The sequence below is a fragment of the Barbus barbus genome, assembly GCF_936440315.1.
Source record: "Barbus barbus genome assembly, chromosome: 28".
NCBI lineage: Eukaryota > Metazoa > Chordata > Actinopteri > Cypriniformes > Cyprinidae > Barbus > Barbus barbus.
The window spans coordinates 8,866,149-8,884,473 of NC_136756.1; the positions used below are offsets into that span (position 1 = coordinate 8,866,149).

General features: G+C 36.5%; 3 protein-coding genes across 5 annotated transcripts; all 3 read left to right on the plus strand.

The window, feature by feature from the left end:
* Positions 1–889: 889 nt before the first annotated feature.
* On the plus strand, positions 890–4,037 carry LOC306848728 (charged multivesicular body protein 4c). Of its 3 annotated transcripts, none has more exons than XR_013782273.1 (6): positions 890–1,202; positions 1,718–1,895; positions 1,997–2,111; positions 2,638–2,767; positions 2,963–3,239; positions 3,689–3,906. XR_013782273.1 is itself a non-coding variant. In XM_079383462.1 (5 exons), the coding sequence occupies exons 1-5, from the start codon at positions 1,019–1,021 to the stop codon at positions 3,025–3,027; spliced, it is 672 nt and encodes a 223-aa protein (XP_079239588.1). In that variant the 5' UTR covers positions 890–1,018; the 3' UTR covers positions 3,028–4,037. The 3 variants fall into 3 exon arrangements, 1 of the variants encoding a protein (XP_079239588.1); XR_013782274.1 differs by having other exon boundaries at positions 896–1,202; positions 2,963–3,180; positions 3,689–3,907; XM_079383462.1 differs by having other exon boundaries at positions 2,963–4,037.
* A 387-nt stretch (positions 4,038–4,424) lies between these two features.
* Positions 4,425–9,673, plus strand: LOC306847901 (eukaryotic translation initiation factor 2 subunit 2-like). The gene is made up of 9 exons (XM_079382133.1): positions 4,425–4,578; positions 4,843–5,014; positions 5,208–5,308; positions 5,969–6,101; positions 6,328–6,422; positions 6,554–6,702; positions 8,102–8,158; positions 8,239–8,324; positions 8,775–9,673. Exons 1-9 carry the CDS (start codon positions 4,510–4,512, stop codon positions 8,948–8,950), a joined length of 1,038 nt encoding a protein of 345 aa, XP_079238259.1. The 5' UTR covers positions 4,425–4,509; the 3' UTR covers positions 8,951–9,673.
* An 806-nt stretch (positions 9,674–10,479) lies between these two features.
* Positions 10,480–17,196, plus strand: LOC306848309 (14-3-3 protein beta/alpha-B). The gene is made up of 6 exons (XM_079382775.1): positions 10,480–10,765; positions 13,741–14,041; positions 14,253–14,376; positions 15,334–15,497; positions 16,352–16,447; positions 16,538–17,196. Exons 2-6 carry the CDS (start codon positions 13,748–13,750, stop codon positions 16,586–16,588), a joined length of 729 nt encoding a protein of 242 aa, XP_079238901.1. The 5' UTR covers positions 10,480–10,765; positions 13,741–13,747; the 3' UTR covers positions 16,589–17,196.
* Positions 17,197–18,325: the final 1,129 nt, after the last annotated feature.

Consider the following 18,325-nt stretch of genomic DNA (forward strand, 5'->3'; position numbering starts at 1 on the left):
CAAACAAACAAAACACATAATACACACTATATAAACAATATGCAGGGTGAGAAATACAGGGAGTGCAAATGGAGTGTCAGTGAACACTGTGATGAAATCTGTGTATGCAACATATAGTAACAAACTGTAAAATTTCAGTATTTCTCACTTTTTTTTCCCCAAAAAGTCAATAAAATAAAAAAAACCCGTAATATTTCATCTTATTTATTCATTGAAATACACAAATTATATGAAAAGTAAAAGAAAAAACATGAAATAATGGCCTGTACAACTTTTACAAACAGAATATGTAGGTTTACTGGAAATTAAAGAGGTCTCGCACACACCTTGAGAGTGTGGCACTCTTGTAATACTGATCTGGAACAAAGTTCCCCACATCCTGTTCTCTAAATACAGTCTTGTACCACACACTGTTCCCACGCAAAAAGTCTGAGATCATCCCTCCTGCACAGTGGCACTAAACAATCTTACAAAGCTCCATATGAAAATTACATTATAGCACATAAAAGTTAGTAAAAAGATGTCTATGAATAATTTCAGTATAACAAATTAATGCACATAATATTAGAATATTAGAAATGTCATAAAGATCATATTCTTGTTTGCTGTATTTTGAGAGAGTTATTTATTTCAATGTTTAAATATGTTTTCTATTAAATAGTTTCACTTAAACATGAATATCTTCATTCTTCGTTAACTAGATCATGACCTAAATTTAGCCAAGGCCTCTTGTAAAACCAAAAGTTTCCTTAAAACATTTTCTATGGCACTAAAGAAAACGCGAACTAGATCTGGAGTTTAAAAAGTGTGGCTTAAATAATAATAAAAATAAAAAGTGTTAAATCATTAGTTTGCTCGTGACTCATGAGCTGATAGGCGGCCTGGCCGTGACGTCAGCGGGCCTGAAGGCGGAAGTAAGACGATCAACAACTGAACACGGAACAGCGATAGACCTTATCACTAGAGTCTAGAAACAAACCGACTCGGAGGGATTTTATAGTTTCGCAAAATACAAAATATGTCCGTATTCGGCAAATTGTTTGGCGGTGGGGGGAAAGGAGGCAAAGGCCCAAGCCCACAAGACGCCATCCAGAAACTCCGTGAGACAGAAGATATGTTAACCAAGAAACAAGACTACTTGGAGCAAAAGATCGATGCGGAACTACTAATAGCAAAGAAAAACGGCACGAAAAACAAACGAGGTATGTATTTAAAACCAAGCCTTCATGTGATAAGGATCAATAACTTTAAAGAAAGCTTGTCTCGTCGATGTCAGTGATGTTAGTTAGGTAGCTACACCCATCCGTCACTTGCCTTAAACTCGCCCATGATCGAAACTATGAAGTCAGTTTATTAATATAACACCAATGTCGGGTAGGATACGAAAATTAAAATCCTAACTAAATTCAAGAGTTGGGCTAAATAAAGGATTGCATTTCATATCACACAGTTACGTCTGATTAGTGTCATGAGGTGTGTTGTGAAATAACAGCCATTGACAGGGAACTTAATCAAGTACATTGTTTCCATAATGAAACATCCCACATGCTGGGAATCTCTTGATTGTGTATAGTTCAATCTTAATATTGCATGTTAACTTTGTTGATTAGCTTAGAAAAAGTTATAGTATGAGTGTGTGTATTATCTATATCTCTCTCTCTCTCTATATATATATATATAAACTGATGTTGTGCATGTCTGTTGTCCCTTCTTTTAGCTGCTTTACAGGCCCTGAAAAGAAAGAAGCGATATGAGAAGCAACTGGCTCAGATAGATGGCACTCTCTCCACTATTGAGTTCCAGCGAGAAGCATTAGAGAATGCTAATACAAACACAGAAGTGCTTAAAAACATGGGCTTTGCAGCCAAGGCCATGAAGACCGCACATGAAAACATGTAAGTTGCTTGAGGAAAATTTCCTATTGAATCTGTATCACAGAATACAGTTAGTGATGTGCAAAAATGTATATTGAATTAATATTATTGATTGATTTCAGGGATCTAGACAAAGTGGATGACCTCATGCAGGACATCACAGAGCAACAGGAGTTGGCACAGGAGATTTCTGATGCCATTTCAAGGCCTGTAGGTTTTGGAGATGACTGTGATGAGGTGAGTCGAGACAAAGGGAGCCATTTGAATCCCCTTTAGAAGAAAAAAATCCCACATTTTCAGTATGGTATCCAAAGTTCTTCAACAGAACTTGTTAGGATTTTAAAATATCAAACAAAGAAACATTATGACTTCAAATTAAGATTTTGCATTATTTTAAGAACTTGTGATATTGATCCTGTTACTCTCAGATGTTCTTGCTTACATTGAAGGACAAGATGCTCTTTGGATCATCTTGTTGAGAACATGATTCATCAGGTTTTAAACGAAAACATTTAGCTCAAGTGTTGCTAATGTTAAAGCAAAATGAAGATGAACCAAATTATTAGGAAATCAGACATTATTGTTAATTTTTTCATTTCAACTTAAAACAAACAACAACAGCAAAATAGAAATATTACCTGACTGGGTTTTTGTACTCTCCGAGTAAGGTGAAATGCTTGATAATACATCTTACATAGATTTATCTCTTCAAATGCAGTTTTTACAGATGTTGATTGAACAATGCGATTCTTTCCATTTCTAGGATGAGCTTTTGGCTGAATTGGAGGAATTGGAACAGGAGGAGCTGGACAAGAACCTGCTGGAAATTGGTGGCACAGAGGATGTCCCTCTGCCCAGTGTGCCTTCAAACCCATTACCCAAGAAACCTGTTGGTTCGTTTCATGCTCTTCAGTACACATCAACATAATAGTAACATAGAATTGTTTTTATATCACAAACTACTTTCAAAATGTTACATATGAGACAATACATGTGAAATTGAAAAGTGGATTACATTAGTAGAGAGACATCTTGAGAGTTTCCCCTGTGGAAACCCTTATAACCATTTGCCTTTTGTGTTTCTCAAGCCCAAAAAAAGAGAGAAGAGGAGGATGAGGATGACATGGAAGAACTCAAGGCATGGGCCATGTGAATTTACCCAGTCTGACAGACTCTCGTTGCTTGTCGTGGTTGGCCTGGGCAGGCAAACCTGAGAACCTTCAGAGAGTTAACACTAAAAAACTTGCAGAGTGGATAAAACAAGCCCATAAAAACAAGAGTTACAACGAAAATGGATATGAAGCAGGTTAATCTGACAATAAAATCTGATGACATAATATATGAAGTGACCCCATGGTTATTTAGGTAATGCATTGGTGTTTCTAATTTTTCCTCTTTTGATAGAAGTGTTTGTTTGACCTCTACTATTCAGAAACTGTTGTTTTTTGTCATGGAGATAAGCATGTTTGCAATACACAATTTTCATATACATGGTCAACACGCTCTCATCTCATCTGATATATTAAATATATTTGGTACTGTTGTTTGCTTCGATCTTTGATCTCAATGTGTTCGGTTAAATTAATGTTATTCAAGCACTTCCAAGAGCAGTAGCTTTTTTACAGTTTGTTGACAGTGACATATTATGGTTTGGTGACAAATAACAAATTGAAATTATTAGCTCCAATATATATATATATATATATAAATAAAACATTTCCTACTGCCCATCATGTTTAGTTTGGTGCTGCATCCAGGTAGTTGCAGAAAATGATACATTTAATAACAGATCTTTCCTATTGTGCTCTTTTCAGGCCTGATTCATTGATGTGCTGAGGGTTTCTCTGACAGTAGATGGGTGTAATTATACAAAAACTATACCACATTTTTTTCCTCGTATGGGAGCATATACTTTTTTGAGATGCAAAAATACTGTATCTGTTCAGGTTGAGGCATATGTGTACATTTGTATGTTTTAAAAAAATGCAGATGGCTTTTATTTGAGAGATCATTAAACTTTTGGATTCCTTTTCTCTGGTGTTGTTAGTCTTTCTGTAGTATCCACCTTAGTTCTTGTTAAAATTATGTACAAAACAATAACTTCTGTCCTGTTCTTGCACTGAAAAGCATATAAAGACGTGTGTCTGCTGTGTAATGTGCCTTAATGAGTGGCATGTCTTTAAATGACTGAAAGGCCTCATGGCTGACTGATGAAGTTTATAAGAAGAATGAGGCATGGTGTTTGTACTGCATCTAGTTGCTCATTTTTACTCTTTCCTTCTTGCCTGTGAATTCGTTGCTTTAGCCTAATTTCCTTTTGTTGTTCTTTATTTTATATTCATGTTGGTAAGGGGTTTGGGCGGATTCCGATTTTCAAAAAAGCACATGGCTGTTTGCTTCTGAAAAAAAAAAACTTGCTTATTTGATAAACAATTCTACATATATGTATAGAAGAAGCTCCAAAACAAACAACAATTATTACTATAAATGTAAATCTGAACATCGACTGAAACGCATCAGTAGCAGTATCATGGAAAGTCGCGTAATGTTGTCGTCGTAATGATGTAATCACTTGTCACCGGAAGTGCGCCTGCGCTCTGAGAGCTCGCGCCTCTGTGCTGATGCAAGACAGTGGATGAGAACAGTAGTGTTAACAGGACGAGAAACAGCGATATCTGATTCAGTCATCATGTCAGAAGACGAGGTATCGTGGTGGTCTATGCGTGCTTTTTCTTATTATTTATAGTTGAGTGGAAATATTCAGTTATGTTGTGACTTCTGGCAGAGATTATGGGAGCAGTTAACGTGCTGTATAGTTGCACGTTTTGACGTCATTACGTATTATTTGTAATTGTATAAAATACAAAAACTAAAGTAAATAATACTCAACATTGCTTGAGCAGTAGAAAGAGTTAAGCTCAGGATTGCATGTTTGAGTAAATGAGCCTGGTGCGTTATGTGTCCTCAGATTTTATTCGACCCCTCCACAACAAAGAAGAAAAAGAAGAAGAAGAAGCCCTTTATGCTCGACGAGGATGGAGAAGGAGAGGAGGCTCAACAGACTGAACAGAAAGAGGCTGAGCCTGAAGCAGCAGAGGAGGCAGAACTGGACCCTGAAGATGATGAAGTCAAGAGAAAGGGTGAGAGGATGCAAGTATGATCATCAGTCAAGCGTTTCGCTCTTGTCTTTAATCTCTGGGCCTTGGATTTAGTCAAATGTTTCCTAACACGTTTTTAAATCACGACCTTCAAAATTTTATTGCATTTTTGTGTATAATGTGCAGTTTTAGGATTGTACTTTTGGCCGTTTATGACGCTGTTTGATCTTCACAGAGCCTTCGGATGATTTAGATGATCTGAACTTCTTTAACCAGAAAAAGAAGAAAAAGAAACCGAAGAAGGTGTTTGAAAATGATGTTGAGGAGGGCATGAAGGTAATTGTTTATGTGGAGGCCCTGCAATGCACATGAAATGTTTTTCACCACTCATCGGAAATTCCTGTGACCATATCCGTGCGATAACATTGGGCCCACTTCATCTTTAACTACTGTGCTAACATTTGAATGATTTATCCATTGCACATCAGTATTTTTTTATTATTATTATTGCGCCCTGTAATCTTCAAAAACATATTTTCTTGTTTTCTTACACGTCACAACAAAAGGATGATCACAACTTCCGTTTCATACCAGCTTTAATTTAGTGTGTTTCATTATCAATCATTATTAATATTATTATTTAAAGAAATTGGACCCACTTTATATAGTTTATCTACTAATAACATTAACTACTATGTAATTTCTGTAGTTGCCCCACACGTAAACCTAACCATACCGCCAAACCTGTTTCTAACTTTAATCCACATCCGAAGTGTTTTGCAATGCAACATTAAGTACATTGTACCTGATGATTATCTTTCTTTTTTTTGACATAAGTACATAGTTAGACACCTAATATAAAGTGGGTCCATTACATTTGTTTTTTTTTAGCTGATTGTTATAATGATTCCTAATGTGACGTCCATTGAGCTTATTTTCTTATATTAGATAGTTCTTCTAAAGGCTGTTGGCTCTTTTCATTTTATTGGTGACCAGGAGCTGAAAATTGAGGGAGACCAGCAGGAAATGATGGAGGACGAAGAATTTGATCTGATGCTTCCAACTAAAAAAAAGAAGCCAAAAAAAGTGGAATTTGTTGAGGAAAGTGATACTGTGGAAAAGGATGATGGTACGTAGATGGTGCTGCATAATGTTATTTATTGATTGATGGATTTTTTTTTTTTTAATAAAAGGAGTTGGCTTTGACAAGATTTTTTTCTCATTATGCAGCTCAGTTATATCTTATGTTTTTTCAAGAAACAGCTACTCTAATACCAGATACTATATGAAAAAGATTTTATCGGCGATGATTAAATATTAGATTGTGTGAATTCTTCACATATATTTTTCTGCAGTTGTCGAGGATGATAAAGGCACAGATGGCATCACATTCAGTTCCCAGTCGGGCCCAGCATGGGCCGGTTCAGAGAGAGATTACACCTACGAGGAGGTATGATGATTATTCATATAATGAGCAATCCTTCTTATTCCTCACACATCTGAAATACTTCTACCCCATACTAAAGGCATAGTTTTCCTTTGATTTGGAGTGTTATCATTTCCATATCTGCATCTTTACAGTTGTTGAGCAGGGTTTTTAACATCATGAGGGAGAAGAACCCTGATATGGTGGCAGGGGAGAAGAGGAAGTTTGTGATGAAGCCGCCTCAGGTGGTCCGAGTTGGGACTAAGAAAACCTCTTTTGTCAACTTCACTGACATCTGTAAACTGTGAGTATAAACTTTTAGTATCCATATCTGCTGTATTTTAAAAAAAATAATAATACAACAGATGATACATGGGTCAATTACAAGGCTTTCGTTGTCGGTCCTACCAGTTTATTCAGAAATACATCAAAACATTGAAATGCTAAAAAAAACTCCACTAAAAATCCATCCATACAATGATAATACTGACCTAATATCACAAAGTAAATCCTTATTAAAAGGATAAAATTAACATTTGACTAACATATCTGCCAAATCAGAATCAAGTGCAATAAAATGCAGGTGTCTTTTGAACTAAAACAATAAAAAAATAAACGGCTATAATAAAATGTGACATTCTGTAGTTTTGTCTCATATTCATCTTTTAATCATATTTGCAAATGTCTTGACTCCACAGCCAACAGCAATTTTGTCTTTACTGATCCAATACTTATGGAGGGCACTGTATGTACAGTTGAAGTCAAAAGTTTACATACACCTTGCAGAATCTGCAAAATGTTGATTATTTTACCAAAATAAGAGGGATCATACAAAATGCATGCTACTGTTTATTTAGTACTGACCTGAATAAGATATTTCACATAAAAGATGTTTACATATCTTCCACAAGAGAAAATAATAGTTGAATTGATAAAAATGACCCTGTTCAAAAGTTTACATACACTTGATTCTTAATACTGTGTTACCTGAACGATCCACAGCTGTGTTTTTTTGTTTAGTGATAGCTGTTCATGAGTCCCTTGTTTGTCCTGAACAGTTAAACTGCCTGCTGTTCTTCAGAAAAATCCTTCAGGTCCCACAAATTCTTTGGTTTTCAAGCATTTTTGGGTATTTGAGCCCTTTCCAACAATGACTGTATGATTTTGAGATCCATCTTTTCACGCTGAGGATGACTGAGGGACTCAAATGCAACTATTACAGCAAGTTAAAACACTCACAAATGCTCCAGAAGGAAAAACATGCTTTAAGAGCCAGGGGGTGAAAATGTTTTGAATTTGAAGATCAGGGAAAATTGAACTTTTGTCTTCTGGGAAACATTTAAATGTCTTCTGTAGCTTCTGAAGGGCAGTACTAAATGAAGAAAAAATATGATACTTAGGCAAAATAAGAAAAATTCTGTTAATGCTTGGTTTTTCCTTCTGGAGTATTTGTGAGTGTTTTAACTTGCTGTAATAGTTGCATATGAGTCCCTCAGTTGTCCTCAGTGTGAAAAGATGGATCTCAAAATCATACAGTCATTGTTGGAAAGGGTTCAAATACCCAAAAATGCTTGAAAACCAAAGAATTTGTGGGAACTGAAGGATTTTTCTGAAGAACAGCAGGCAGTTTTATTGTACAAACAAGGGACTCATGAACAACTATCACTAAACAAAACAAATTTTCATTGCATTTTCATCTTCAGGTTGCATCGACAGCCCAAACATCTTTTGGCGTTCCTGTTAGCTGAGTTAGGAACCAGGTGAGCTTTTAATTGCACTTCCAGATTTCCGTCAAATGGTGATTTCTCCTGTAATGCAAGCAATGTCTTCTTGCTTCTAGTGGATCCATAGATGGAAATAACCAGCTTGTAATTAAAGGACGCTTTCAACAGAAACAAATAGAAAATGTCTTGAGAAGATATATAAGTAAGTCAAACATTTTGTTGGTGTACCAATACTTTTTGCTGATATGTGCACCCCCCCCCCCATCAAATGCCCCGACATACTTGCTGTAACTTAGCATCATTTAATTTTACCATGTACAAATAAATGAAATCTTCAAACACTTTAAAAGCAGTTAATGCATTAGCCATGAGCACTTGATCGTCGTGTAACAATCGGTGATGCATCTTGCCTTCAATTCATTTCATTGTCACAACACGTCTTCCCATGTGATTTGTGCTTTCGAAATCTTGATTATTCTTGTAATAATTGTGCAGCCTTAGATTCATGTAAATATAGTGACCTTCTTTCAAATTCAGTTCATGTAGTATGACAGTGTTTAGTTCAGTCCACTCCTTTGGTTTACAGAAAACAAGGTGAAAACACAGTTTAAGTTACTAATTTTTGACAACCAATTTTCTCTTTGTTTCACAGAGGAATATGTGACTTGTCACACCTGCCGCTCACCGGATACAATTCTGCAGAAGGACACGCGCCTCTACTTCCTGCAATGTGAAACCTGTCACTCACGCTGCTCTGTAGCCAGCATCAAGACCGGCTTCCAGGCTGTCACCGGCAAAAGAGCCCAGCTTCGAGCCAAAGCCAACTAATACAAGCTCCCTGTTTTGGCCTCTTCCCCAGACTGATGCTCTGCCCCTCTGGTTGACGACTGTCCTCGCTGCTCTCCTCTGAAGTGCAGTGACCCAAGGATTGGAGTGAACGGTGGAGGTTTTTGAGTGTAATCTCTATTAATAAATCCAACTCTGAAGCTAGAAGGCTTGTGAACAGGCTCCCTCTGATTTGCTTGTCTTACTTTACCTCCTTCCTCCAGAAATATAATTATTATTTTTTCTGCATTTAGCATATCTGATCATATTTCTGTCTGTGTGGTCAATTTTTACTTTCTGAGCAGTATTTGTTTTTCAGAGAAAATGCAGGGATATTATTGGATGGAAAACAAAAATGAATTTTGCAAAATACAGCTTTTTATATCGGATTTTGTTTTATCAAAGGAAAACTGAATCTCCAACGCTTAGTCATTGACAGTCAATGCACAAGAATGCAAGATTGTTCAGATTGGATCCAACGAGCGTTTCGTGATCCAGACATCCAGCAAAAGTGTGACTTTGAATCTCCTCTGATCTCTAGAAAATGAGAAAACTGTTCTTATGTAATTACACAGATGATTACATATTGCACTGATTTCTTCAGTAGAACATTGGGCAGCAGATGTTTGGGCATGTTTGCAGTGCTTGGATGGAAATGAATGCTTTTTTGTTGGCATATTTGAAACTGGATTTTTGTTTTTTTAAATAAAAATGACTAAAGGTTTCAGTTTTGTGTTCTTGTTTCTTGCTTATTGATGCATGCAAATGTTTGGGACCGTAAGATTTTTATTAGCCGCACGGACACATTAAATAGATCAAAAATGACAGTAAAGGCACTTATAATGTTACAAAGATTTCAAATAAATGTTCTTTTTAACTTTTTATTCATCAAAGAATCCTAAAACAATTATCACAGTTTAAATGACAAATATTAAGCAGCTCAACTGTTTTCAACATTGATAATAAGAAATGTTTCTTGAGCAGCAAATCAGCATATTAGAATGATTTCTGAAGAATAATGTGACTGAAATCTGGAGTAATAATGCTGAAAAATTCAGCTTTGATCACAGGAATAAATGACATTAAAATAGAGAAAAGTCCATTTAAAATTGTGAAAATATTTCTTTAGATAGATCTTACCAACCCACAACTTTTAAACTGTAAAGTAGTTAACATCTTTCACTTTGTCTGGCTGATGTAGCTTTTTCAAGCATTGCTTGTGTTTGCTTTTATTGATTGATTTTTTATTTATTATTATTAAGATGCAGTACTTCTGTGAGTGAACCTGCCACACCTGGCCACCTCACTCACACACACGTGGCTCACTGATTTTAGCTGGTCTCTCCACCTCAACAGCTGAAAACTTTTGGTCTATGCTGTATTTTTGTAGGAAATGTGTCACTTATACCTGCAGACAGTGGCATTTACAAATAAATATAAGACTTATGAAGTTTAAAACCCAGAACTAAGAACACAAATATTAATATAAATGCTTTCTGTGCACTACTTCTTAATTTAATTCCTTAAATTCTGTGCTTAACTTGTTATTGCTTTAATGAGTCGTTCATTATAACAGTACACGTCGATCCCGGTATTTTCACACGAACTAAACGGGTTACTCATGATGTTAAATGTATGTAACATAATAAAAATCAAAACAAAACTTTCAGACAGTAGGAACGGTTTGCAGGAAGCGGAAGTGTCGCTGCAAGCGGAAGAGGTACTGCACAGAACGAACAACCGAAGAGCGAGGCGGAGGACGGGGTCCCAATTTGTGTCTTTTTAACGATTAAAGTCAGAGTAAACGCCGTTCACAAAGTGAGTGTATTTCCGTTATTCGTTGAATCACTGTCCACGTGTCTTACATAACATGCTTTGATTGCTCTTGTGTTCCGTTCCTGCGGCTAGCCGAGGGATTTAGCAGGTTGCTAAGCGCTTCAGGCCTCACTGTCTCTCAGACGCGCTGAATCTTTACAATGAAATATCCGAACCCACTGCCAGCATTTTGTGTTAGATAATAGTATAACGTTAGCAGTATTGTTTAAAAGGCTGAGAATCATTACATATTATCGGAGAATTTAAATGAAAGGATGTGTGGTTAGCGTGCTAGCTCATATGAGCAGAGCCTGACCGAGTTCAGTTGAATCGTATCGACCGAGTAAAGGACAAATGATGAAAGTTCAATGATTTTAGCAACGGCCTGAATGTTCAGTTTGTTTTTGTAAAATACGCTTTCATCTACTGTTTAGTCGCTGTTCTCACGCTGTTTTGCCTCCAAGCAGGCCTTGTTAAATGTGACAAGCGAGTGTTAAACATGGTGCCATAATGTTTTGTGTTGGTAGCGCATTGCATTTTTGACACTTTCTCTTCATTTTCTTCTCAATGAGATCATAAACCTATTAAAGCTGTGTTTTGTAAGATATTTTATTCTATTCCGATTCACAAGCGCTTGATCCGATTTTGATTCATTTGGACATATAAGTACAGTACATGCCTTTTTTTAGGGAAAAAATATTTCTGAAGAAATGCTGTAAAATGTATAGGGAACCCCGTCAGTTATTACATTGCTATTAAAACCCACCAGCGGGACACCTAAATTTACTTAAATATATCACGATTAAATCCTAATCTAATCATGACAATCTATATACATCGTTGGAAAGGACTAGGACTCCTCAATAGATTTTTTTACCACTGTTTGTTGTTAAAAAATGATGTAGGAACAGTAGTAGATTAATTTTTGACAAGAGTGCACCACAAGACATATACATCATAACAGGAGTTGACCTTTGTCACAAACCTTTGTCCCTATTACATGTTTTAGTAATCATCATAAATTATATATCATTTGAAAGCTTAAAACTAGGGATGCAACGATACCATTTTTTCAATTCCGATCAGATACCGAAAATATTTGCCGATACCAGCGCAGTTTTTTATTAAATCAATGTAGAATTTCTATACTTCTCTGTGTTGACCTGATCATCACAATTTTTTGTGTTAAACACACTCTACTACATATAGACAACTTAATTTTAATGGAAAAATAACAAATGAAAAAATATATGATCATAATCTATGACAAAAATACTATTATAAACTAGGTTAGTGGAGAATTCAGCAGCAAAAGATACTCGTACAATAATTTGATAAAATCTAGTGAAACATTTTTATTTACAAATAAAAGTGAATAAGTGTACGACTAAATCTGGTAAAAAGTTACACATTGCTCTTTGTATTGTTGTAAAATACATTAATGAAAAACTAAATGAGTAAATACATTTATATATAATATATAGGCCTACTATAAAATTAAGACATTTCTTTTAAATGTATAGCACATTAATGAAGGCAGTAACATATGATAGCTAGGACAGAACAAGAAAGACTATTAATAATCTTTCATTGCGCAGAAAAGTATTATAATATGAAAGGCTCCATCCCGTGCGCAGAATGATGCGCTTGAAGCAAGCTGCGCAGCCCTCCGAGTCCTCATAGAAAAGTTCAAAGTACAAAGGAAAGAGAGATAGATGCATAGTGTATTAAATCTGTGCGTTAGTTTATTGAGCCTTTTCTTTGAACAGTTTTAAACCTCAGTTACTGTGTACTCTTGAAGAGAGTTTCATTGTCTTGACTGTAGTAACCGAATGCAACATGCAATTTGAACGCTGGAGGATGACACACAGCAGCAGCGGAGAGAAGAGTTCATGTGAACTTGAATTTAATGACTTAAATATTCATCTGTACCTCACATTGAACTATGGGACAGCTTCAGAACACTTAAAATATAGTGCACGAAAACTTTATGGTGCTTTATAATGTTTTTGTGACTTTTGTGGGGCTCAACAATAACACAATAGTATACTCACAATATCGGATTTGGATCGGTCTCATCTGACCGATACCCGATCTGGCAGAAATGCCAGTATCGGTGCTGATACCGATACTGAGTATTAGATCAATGCATCCCTTCTTAAAACCTTAATTTATCCTGTGAAAACCATTTTGAAATCGGACATTGTGTTTCCATGGAAATCTGACTTTTAAAAAAATCTTTTAGGTTGACAGGTTAAAGAGTGCAAACTATTAAATTCAATTGCTGTTTATTTTTAGACCTAGTAATCAGCACTGAATTTTATACAATGATTTAAGCTACACATCGGGAAATTTTCATATAAATTTCTTTTGGCTTTTCTGAGGTGTAAATGCAACTTTGTGACATTGCCTACAAGTTGTTTTATTGACATACATCTGTGGTTGAAACCGATTGAATTACATATGAGACATGATACAGTAAGTTGTACTGTTTCTTTCACCTTCTGTTCATAAAAGTGTATTTTGTGCTATTAACTACTAGTCAAGAGGAAGAAATGATCAGTTCACTTTACCTGTTGTGGCTACACTGATCTGTCATGCCATGTTAAAGTGTGTCAACTGCATTTATTATTTTAATATTAAAATTTGAAAGCGGAGCCATTGTTTATATCAAAAGTAACAGCTCAAAGCTTATTAAAATTATTGGGTGGGAGGCATGCTGCAAATACTGGTTAGTGAAATGTTGTGCATCAGCTGAAAACAACATAAACTAAAATATCAAATTTGGGATTTAAAAATCAAAATCATTTGATGAATATGAAGATTGATTAAAAACAGAGTAATTCAAATTGTTAATCTTCTGCTCTTCATCAATTATTGAGCATTAATACAATGAATACTTTTGAAAACTTTCAAAATCCCATTTAGTGTTTTTCTGTGAATTATTGTGCTCATACCTACTCGTATCTGATTCTCAGTCTAAAAATGGACAAGAGTGACCTGGTGCAGAAAGCCAAGCTCGCTGAACAGGCCGAGCGCTATGATGACATGGCAGCAGCTATGAAGGCTGTTACCGAGGGCGGCGTGGAGCTTTCCAATGAAGAGCGCAACCTGCTGTCTGTGGCGTACAAGAACGTGGTGGGCGCCCGCCGCTCCTCCTGGCGTGTGATCTCCAGCATCGAGCAGAAGACCGAGGGGAACGAGAAGAAGCAACAGATGGCACGCGAGTATCGTGAAAAGATCGAGACTGAACTGCAGGACATCTGCAATGATGTGCTGGTATCTGCCCTTCTTTCTCTTGATCTTCTGAACATTTTATAATGATGGAATTAAATGAAGTTCCTTCTTAAATACAAAATATTTAGCTTTCAGTTTACAAAGAACACTTTAATTTCAATATTAAAAGTGTAAGACTCAAATGTTGTTCCATTTTTCACTATGTTTGACCACAAATATGAGCCATCCTGATGATCCCAACCTGTCTTGACAGGGTCTTTTGGAGAAGTTCCTCATTGCCAATGCTTCTCAGGCAGAAAGCAAGGTGTTTTACCTGAAAATGAAAGGCGATTACTATAGATACTTATCTGAGGTCGCATCTGGAGAATCCAAGACCAGTAAGTGCATTATATGCGTCTATCTATCTATCTTTCTATCTTTCTATTGTTCTATCTATCGTTTTAATGTTTCCCATATATTTATTTATTTGTAGCAGCTTGCCACAATATCAACATTGATTTTCTTATGCCTGCTTAAAGTAGCATTTACAGGTGCAGAGTTGCTTCGCCGTTACTGGGGAAAACTGCTATATTTCTGCAGTTTCAAAAAGTGCCACCTACTGGCAGAGAATGAATTTGCATTTTCAATCAGCCTGTCTACTGTTTTTAAGACCAGTGTGAAAATCCACCCATATTTTTAAGCATTAAACATAAAAATGTGAAGAACATTTGATAAAACCCTGTATCTGAACTCTAAATCATGCTTTATACAGTCATGTTACGGTATTCATTTTGCGGATTTTGTAAGGGTGGTTAAAAGCCTTAAATTTGATTGTGTCTGTCAATCTATATTGTTCCAGCTATTATCATATTGTTCTATTTATTGTTCTATCTATCTGTCTATCTGTTTGTTTGTCATTTATCTAACTATCTATCTGTATTTCCATCTGAGAAAATTCTGGCATAATACTTTTAGATTGAAAGTGTAATTAGCACTATTTTGTGAACATGGCATGGATACGCTACAACAGGCAAAGACGTCAGCAGTGTGGATACACATTAGGGTGACCAAAAATGATTTTAGAGCAGCAGTATGTAAAATTTGTTCAGCTGAAATCTTGAGAAGTGGCCTGTTGCCAAAGAACTTTACACCCTGAACAGTATAATGAGTTACCCAAATAAAATTCTGGAATTGTCATTTTCAGGTTTGGTTTTCGATTTAAATAACTTTCCTTTTGATTTCAGTAAAAAAGTTCATTTCAGTGACTACTGTCTATCTGTCGACTATTTTTGACATCATTGTATATTTTTTTTAATGTAATCAACACACGATCAACTTTTTTTTTGTTCTTTCAGCCACGGTTGAGAACTCTCAGAAGGCTTACCAAGATGCTTTTGAGATAAGTAAGAAGGAAATGCAGCCCACGCACCCTATACGATTGGGTCTTGCCCTCAACTTTTCAGTTTTTTACTACGAGATCCTCAACTCTCCTGAGAATGCCTGTCACCTCGCTAAGACGGTTGGTATCTCTTTAAACACTAGAAGCATAAAGCCCAATTTATACCTCTGCGTCGAACCTACGCCGTACCTGACGTGCACCTCTCCAAAAATCTAACAGCGCGTCAATTCTACGCGGAACGCAAGCGCTGTGATTGGTCTACTAAAACCCTCCCCTCCGTATGTACTTGAGTTTTGTGTGCGTTTATGAGCACTGTAATAAGGTAATGTTACACCTTATTTAAAATAAAACAAAGCAAAGAACAAGTGTCTTATTTATTATACTACATAGCATCAGTAGTTGTCCGCGACAAACAATGTTGATCTGCCTTGGTACACGTCCTTGTGGAGATTGAAAGAATGCCATCTTCTGTTCCGTTGTTGTCCCCTTTTTTAGTTTTAAATAATGATTTGATTTGTCACGGCTATAATGCTTCTCTGACGAGACGCTGCTTCTTCGGCTTTTGCCATGGTACTGCGGGTTACACCAGCAGCATGCCCGTGGACACTGCAAAGGATACGGCGTAGGTCCGACGCAGAAGTATAACTTGGGCTGAAGGGGCTATTCACACAGGACGAGTTCTTGCATTTAACAAAATTTGGACTTGGACTTGTTTATAGAAATTCAACTGTTTTTAAGTTCCCAAGTATTGAGAGACGGTACAGTCACCAAAGATGCCCATCTAGAGCACGTGTACATATAAAACCATAAAAAACAAGAATGTGTCCTATGTGGATAGCCTCTTACACTTCTTCATATAAATGTGAATTTTATTTCTTAGCAAATCTTGACTACAGTAAACAGTTTTACAATATATGCACCAGTGTATTTGATGCTCATTCAACCCAAATGAGAAACCAGAGCCTCTCTTACAGGCTTTTGATGAAGCCATTGCTGAGCTTGACACTTTAAATGAGGACTCCTACAAAGACAGCACCTTGATCATGCAGCTTCTAAGGGACAACCTCACTGTAAGTCCTCAATTATACATTCTGCACAAGATATATTTCTGTTTCAGTGCTTTATTGGCTCATACAATATATTAATTTTCATACCTGCAGCTTTGGACGTCAGAAAACCAGGGCGACGAAGCTGGCGACAATGAGAACTAGGGGAGCTGCACTGATCTCCAAACACCCAGACACATCCACCTTAAATACACAAATGGCTTCCACCAACCCTCCCACCTCATTCCACCCTACAGCACCCACCCCTCTCCATCCAGTTCCTGGCCCCGCTCCCCTATACCTTCTAAATGATGATCAGCACCCACAGGAAGACGTTCAGCGAAGCCCCCGTGGCTGGGAGGGGGTGGGGATGGCTCACAGGGTGACATGCTGACATTAGAGCAGGTCCAGTCATTTTGTTTGTGAATTTAACGTGTACTGATTATCAAACCCTGTCCTTTATGCATGTCTGAGTGACTGTAAGAGTGTGTGTGCTGCTAATGGAGAGTAACTGTGTGTGTGTGTGTGTGTGTGTGTGCGTGTGCGCGTGTGTGTGTGTGTATGTGTTTGAAAGTGAGAGTGAGTGTATTGGGGATCGGGGGTTGTGAACTCTAATCGTCCTTCCTGATAATTCCCTTTGTTCCACTTTAGCTGGTTGTGCATTTTTCATCCCCTTTTTGTTTTTGTTACGATCATATTTTTTTTAGTATAATTCATCGGTATTTACAGGTTTTATTGTATGGTTATTAAACTGGCAGTTTATTTTCACCAAATACAGAGCAAGTCTGACATCTCTGTTTTCTTGTGTTCAATTCTGTGCTGCTTAAGCTGTGTTTTCATGAATGTCATATTCTTAAACACAAGTAGTGACATTCTTAAACATTAAGAGGACTGTTTTGAACTACTGATATTAACTTGAATGAGTAAAGCTAGCTTTTATGTTCTCTTTCTGCTTTGACATACTATGTTAATAATACATTGAAGTACATATAAATCAAATGACATTATTTTTTTTTTAACATATGAAGTCAGAACAGCTTGTTTGAGAAGTACCATAATTTTGCCACTAGGTGAGCAGAATACTAAAGTTCAAAAGGTTGGGATCCAGTAAGATCAGGGCTGTCCAAACTCGGTCCTAGAGGGCCAGGTCTATGCCTTGTAAGAGCTTAATTACCTGCTTCAGGTGTGTTTAAGTAGGGTTGGAGCTAAACTCTGCAGGTGTTTGGACAGCCCTGAGTAAGACTGACTAATTGCTTGGTTGATTTTTAGGAAATAAATACTTTTATTAAACGATGCATTTCATTGATCAAAAGCAACATTGAGATTTATAATGTAACAAATGTCGGTAATAAATGAACAATGTGAACCCTGATGTATTCTTTATCCTAAAATTTGGTAAATGATGTTAAGGAGTTTACAACCAACATGCTTTAAATACAATAGGCACACACCTGATTTCTATTTCAAAAAGCGTTTATTGTAAGGAAAATCCCACAACAGTGTACAAGCAAGGACAATAGAAAAATGTATTAAATCAAAGCCACTTTCTTCGCACAAAAAAGAAATCGGATCAGCTTACTCGTATTATACCATTACCAAAATACCATTTAATATTAGATGCATTAACAATGAAGAAATAGATTTAGCTTCAGCACATTTAAAGTGGAGGGGATGCTGATTGAATTGAAGAGGCCAAATCCACAAGATCAGCTGGCAAAAGAAAAAAAAACATTAACAGTAAGCTATTATCAGTCTAGCCTGATGAGTGAGTTCATGAGTAAAACCAAACCAAAACTAATCAACACATTAGAAAACTATGCAGTATAATTTCTCAATACAGTAACACTTATACACGCAGGAGTATGAGATGTACAGGTACTTGAATGTGCCGACACATGGATC

Coding starts and splice junctions, on each gene's coding strand:
- LOC306848728 (XM_079383462.1), top strand. CDS start 1,019: ATGTCCGTATTCGGCAAATTGTTTGGCGGTGGGGGGAAAGGAGGCAAA. Junction 1,896..1,996: donor AAGACCGCACATGAAAACAT/GTAAGTTGCTTG, acceptor GATTGATTTCAG/GGATCTAGACAAAGTGGATG. Junction 2,112..2,637: donor TTGGAGATGACTGTGATGAG/GTGAGTCGAGAC, acceptor TTCCATTTCTAG/GATGAGCTTTTGGCTGAATT.
- LOC306847901 (XM_079382133.1), top strand. CDS start 4,510: ATGAGAACAGTAGTGTTAACAGGACGAGAAACAGCGATATCTGATTCA. Junction 4,579..4,842: donor TCATCATGTCAGAAGACGAG/GTATCGTGGTGG, acceptor ATGTGTCCTCAG/ATTTTATTCGACCCCTCCAC. Junction 8,325..8,774: donor TGTCTTGAGAAGATATATAA/GTAAGTCAAACA, acceptor TTTGTTTCACAG/AGGAATATGTGACTTGTCAC.
- LOC306848309 (XM_079382775.1), top strand. CDS start 13,748: ATGGACAAGAGTGACCTGGTGCAGAAAGCCAAGCTCGCTGAACAGGCC. Junction 14,042..14,252: donor ACATCTGCAATGATGTGCTG/GTATCTGCCCTT, acceptor CTGTCTTGACAG/GGTCTTTTGGAGAAGTTCCT. Junction 16,448..16,537: donor TTCTAAGGGACAACCTCACT/GTAAGTCCTCAA, acceptor TCATACCTGCAG/CTTTGGACGTCAGAAAACCA.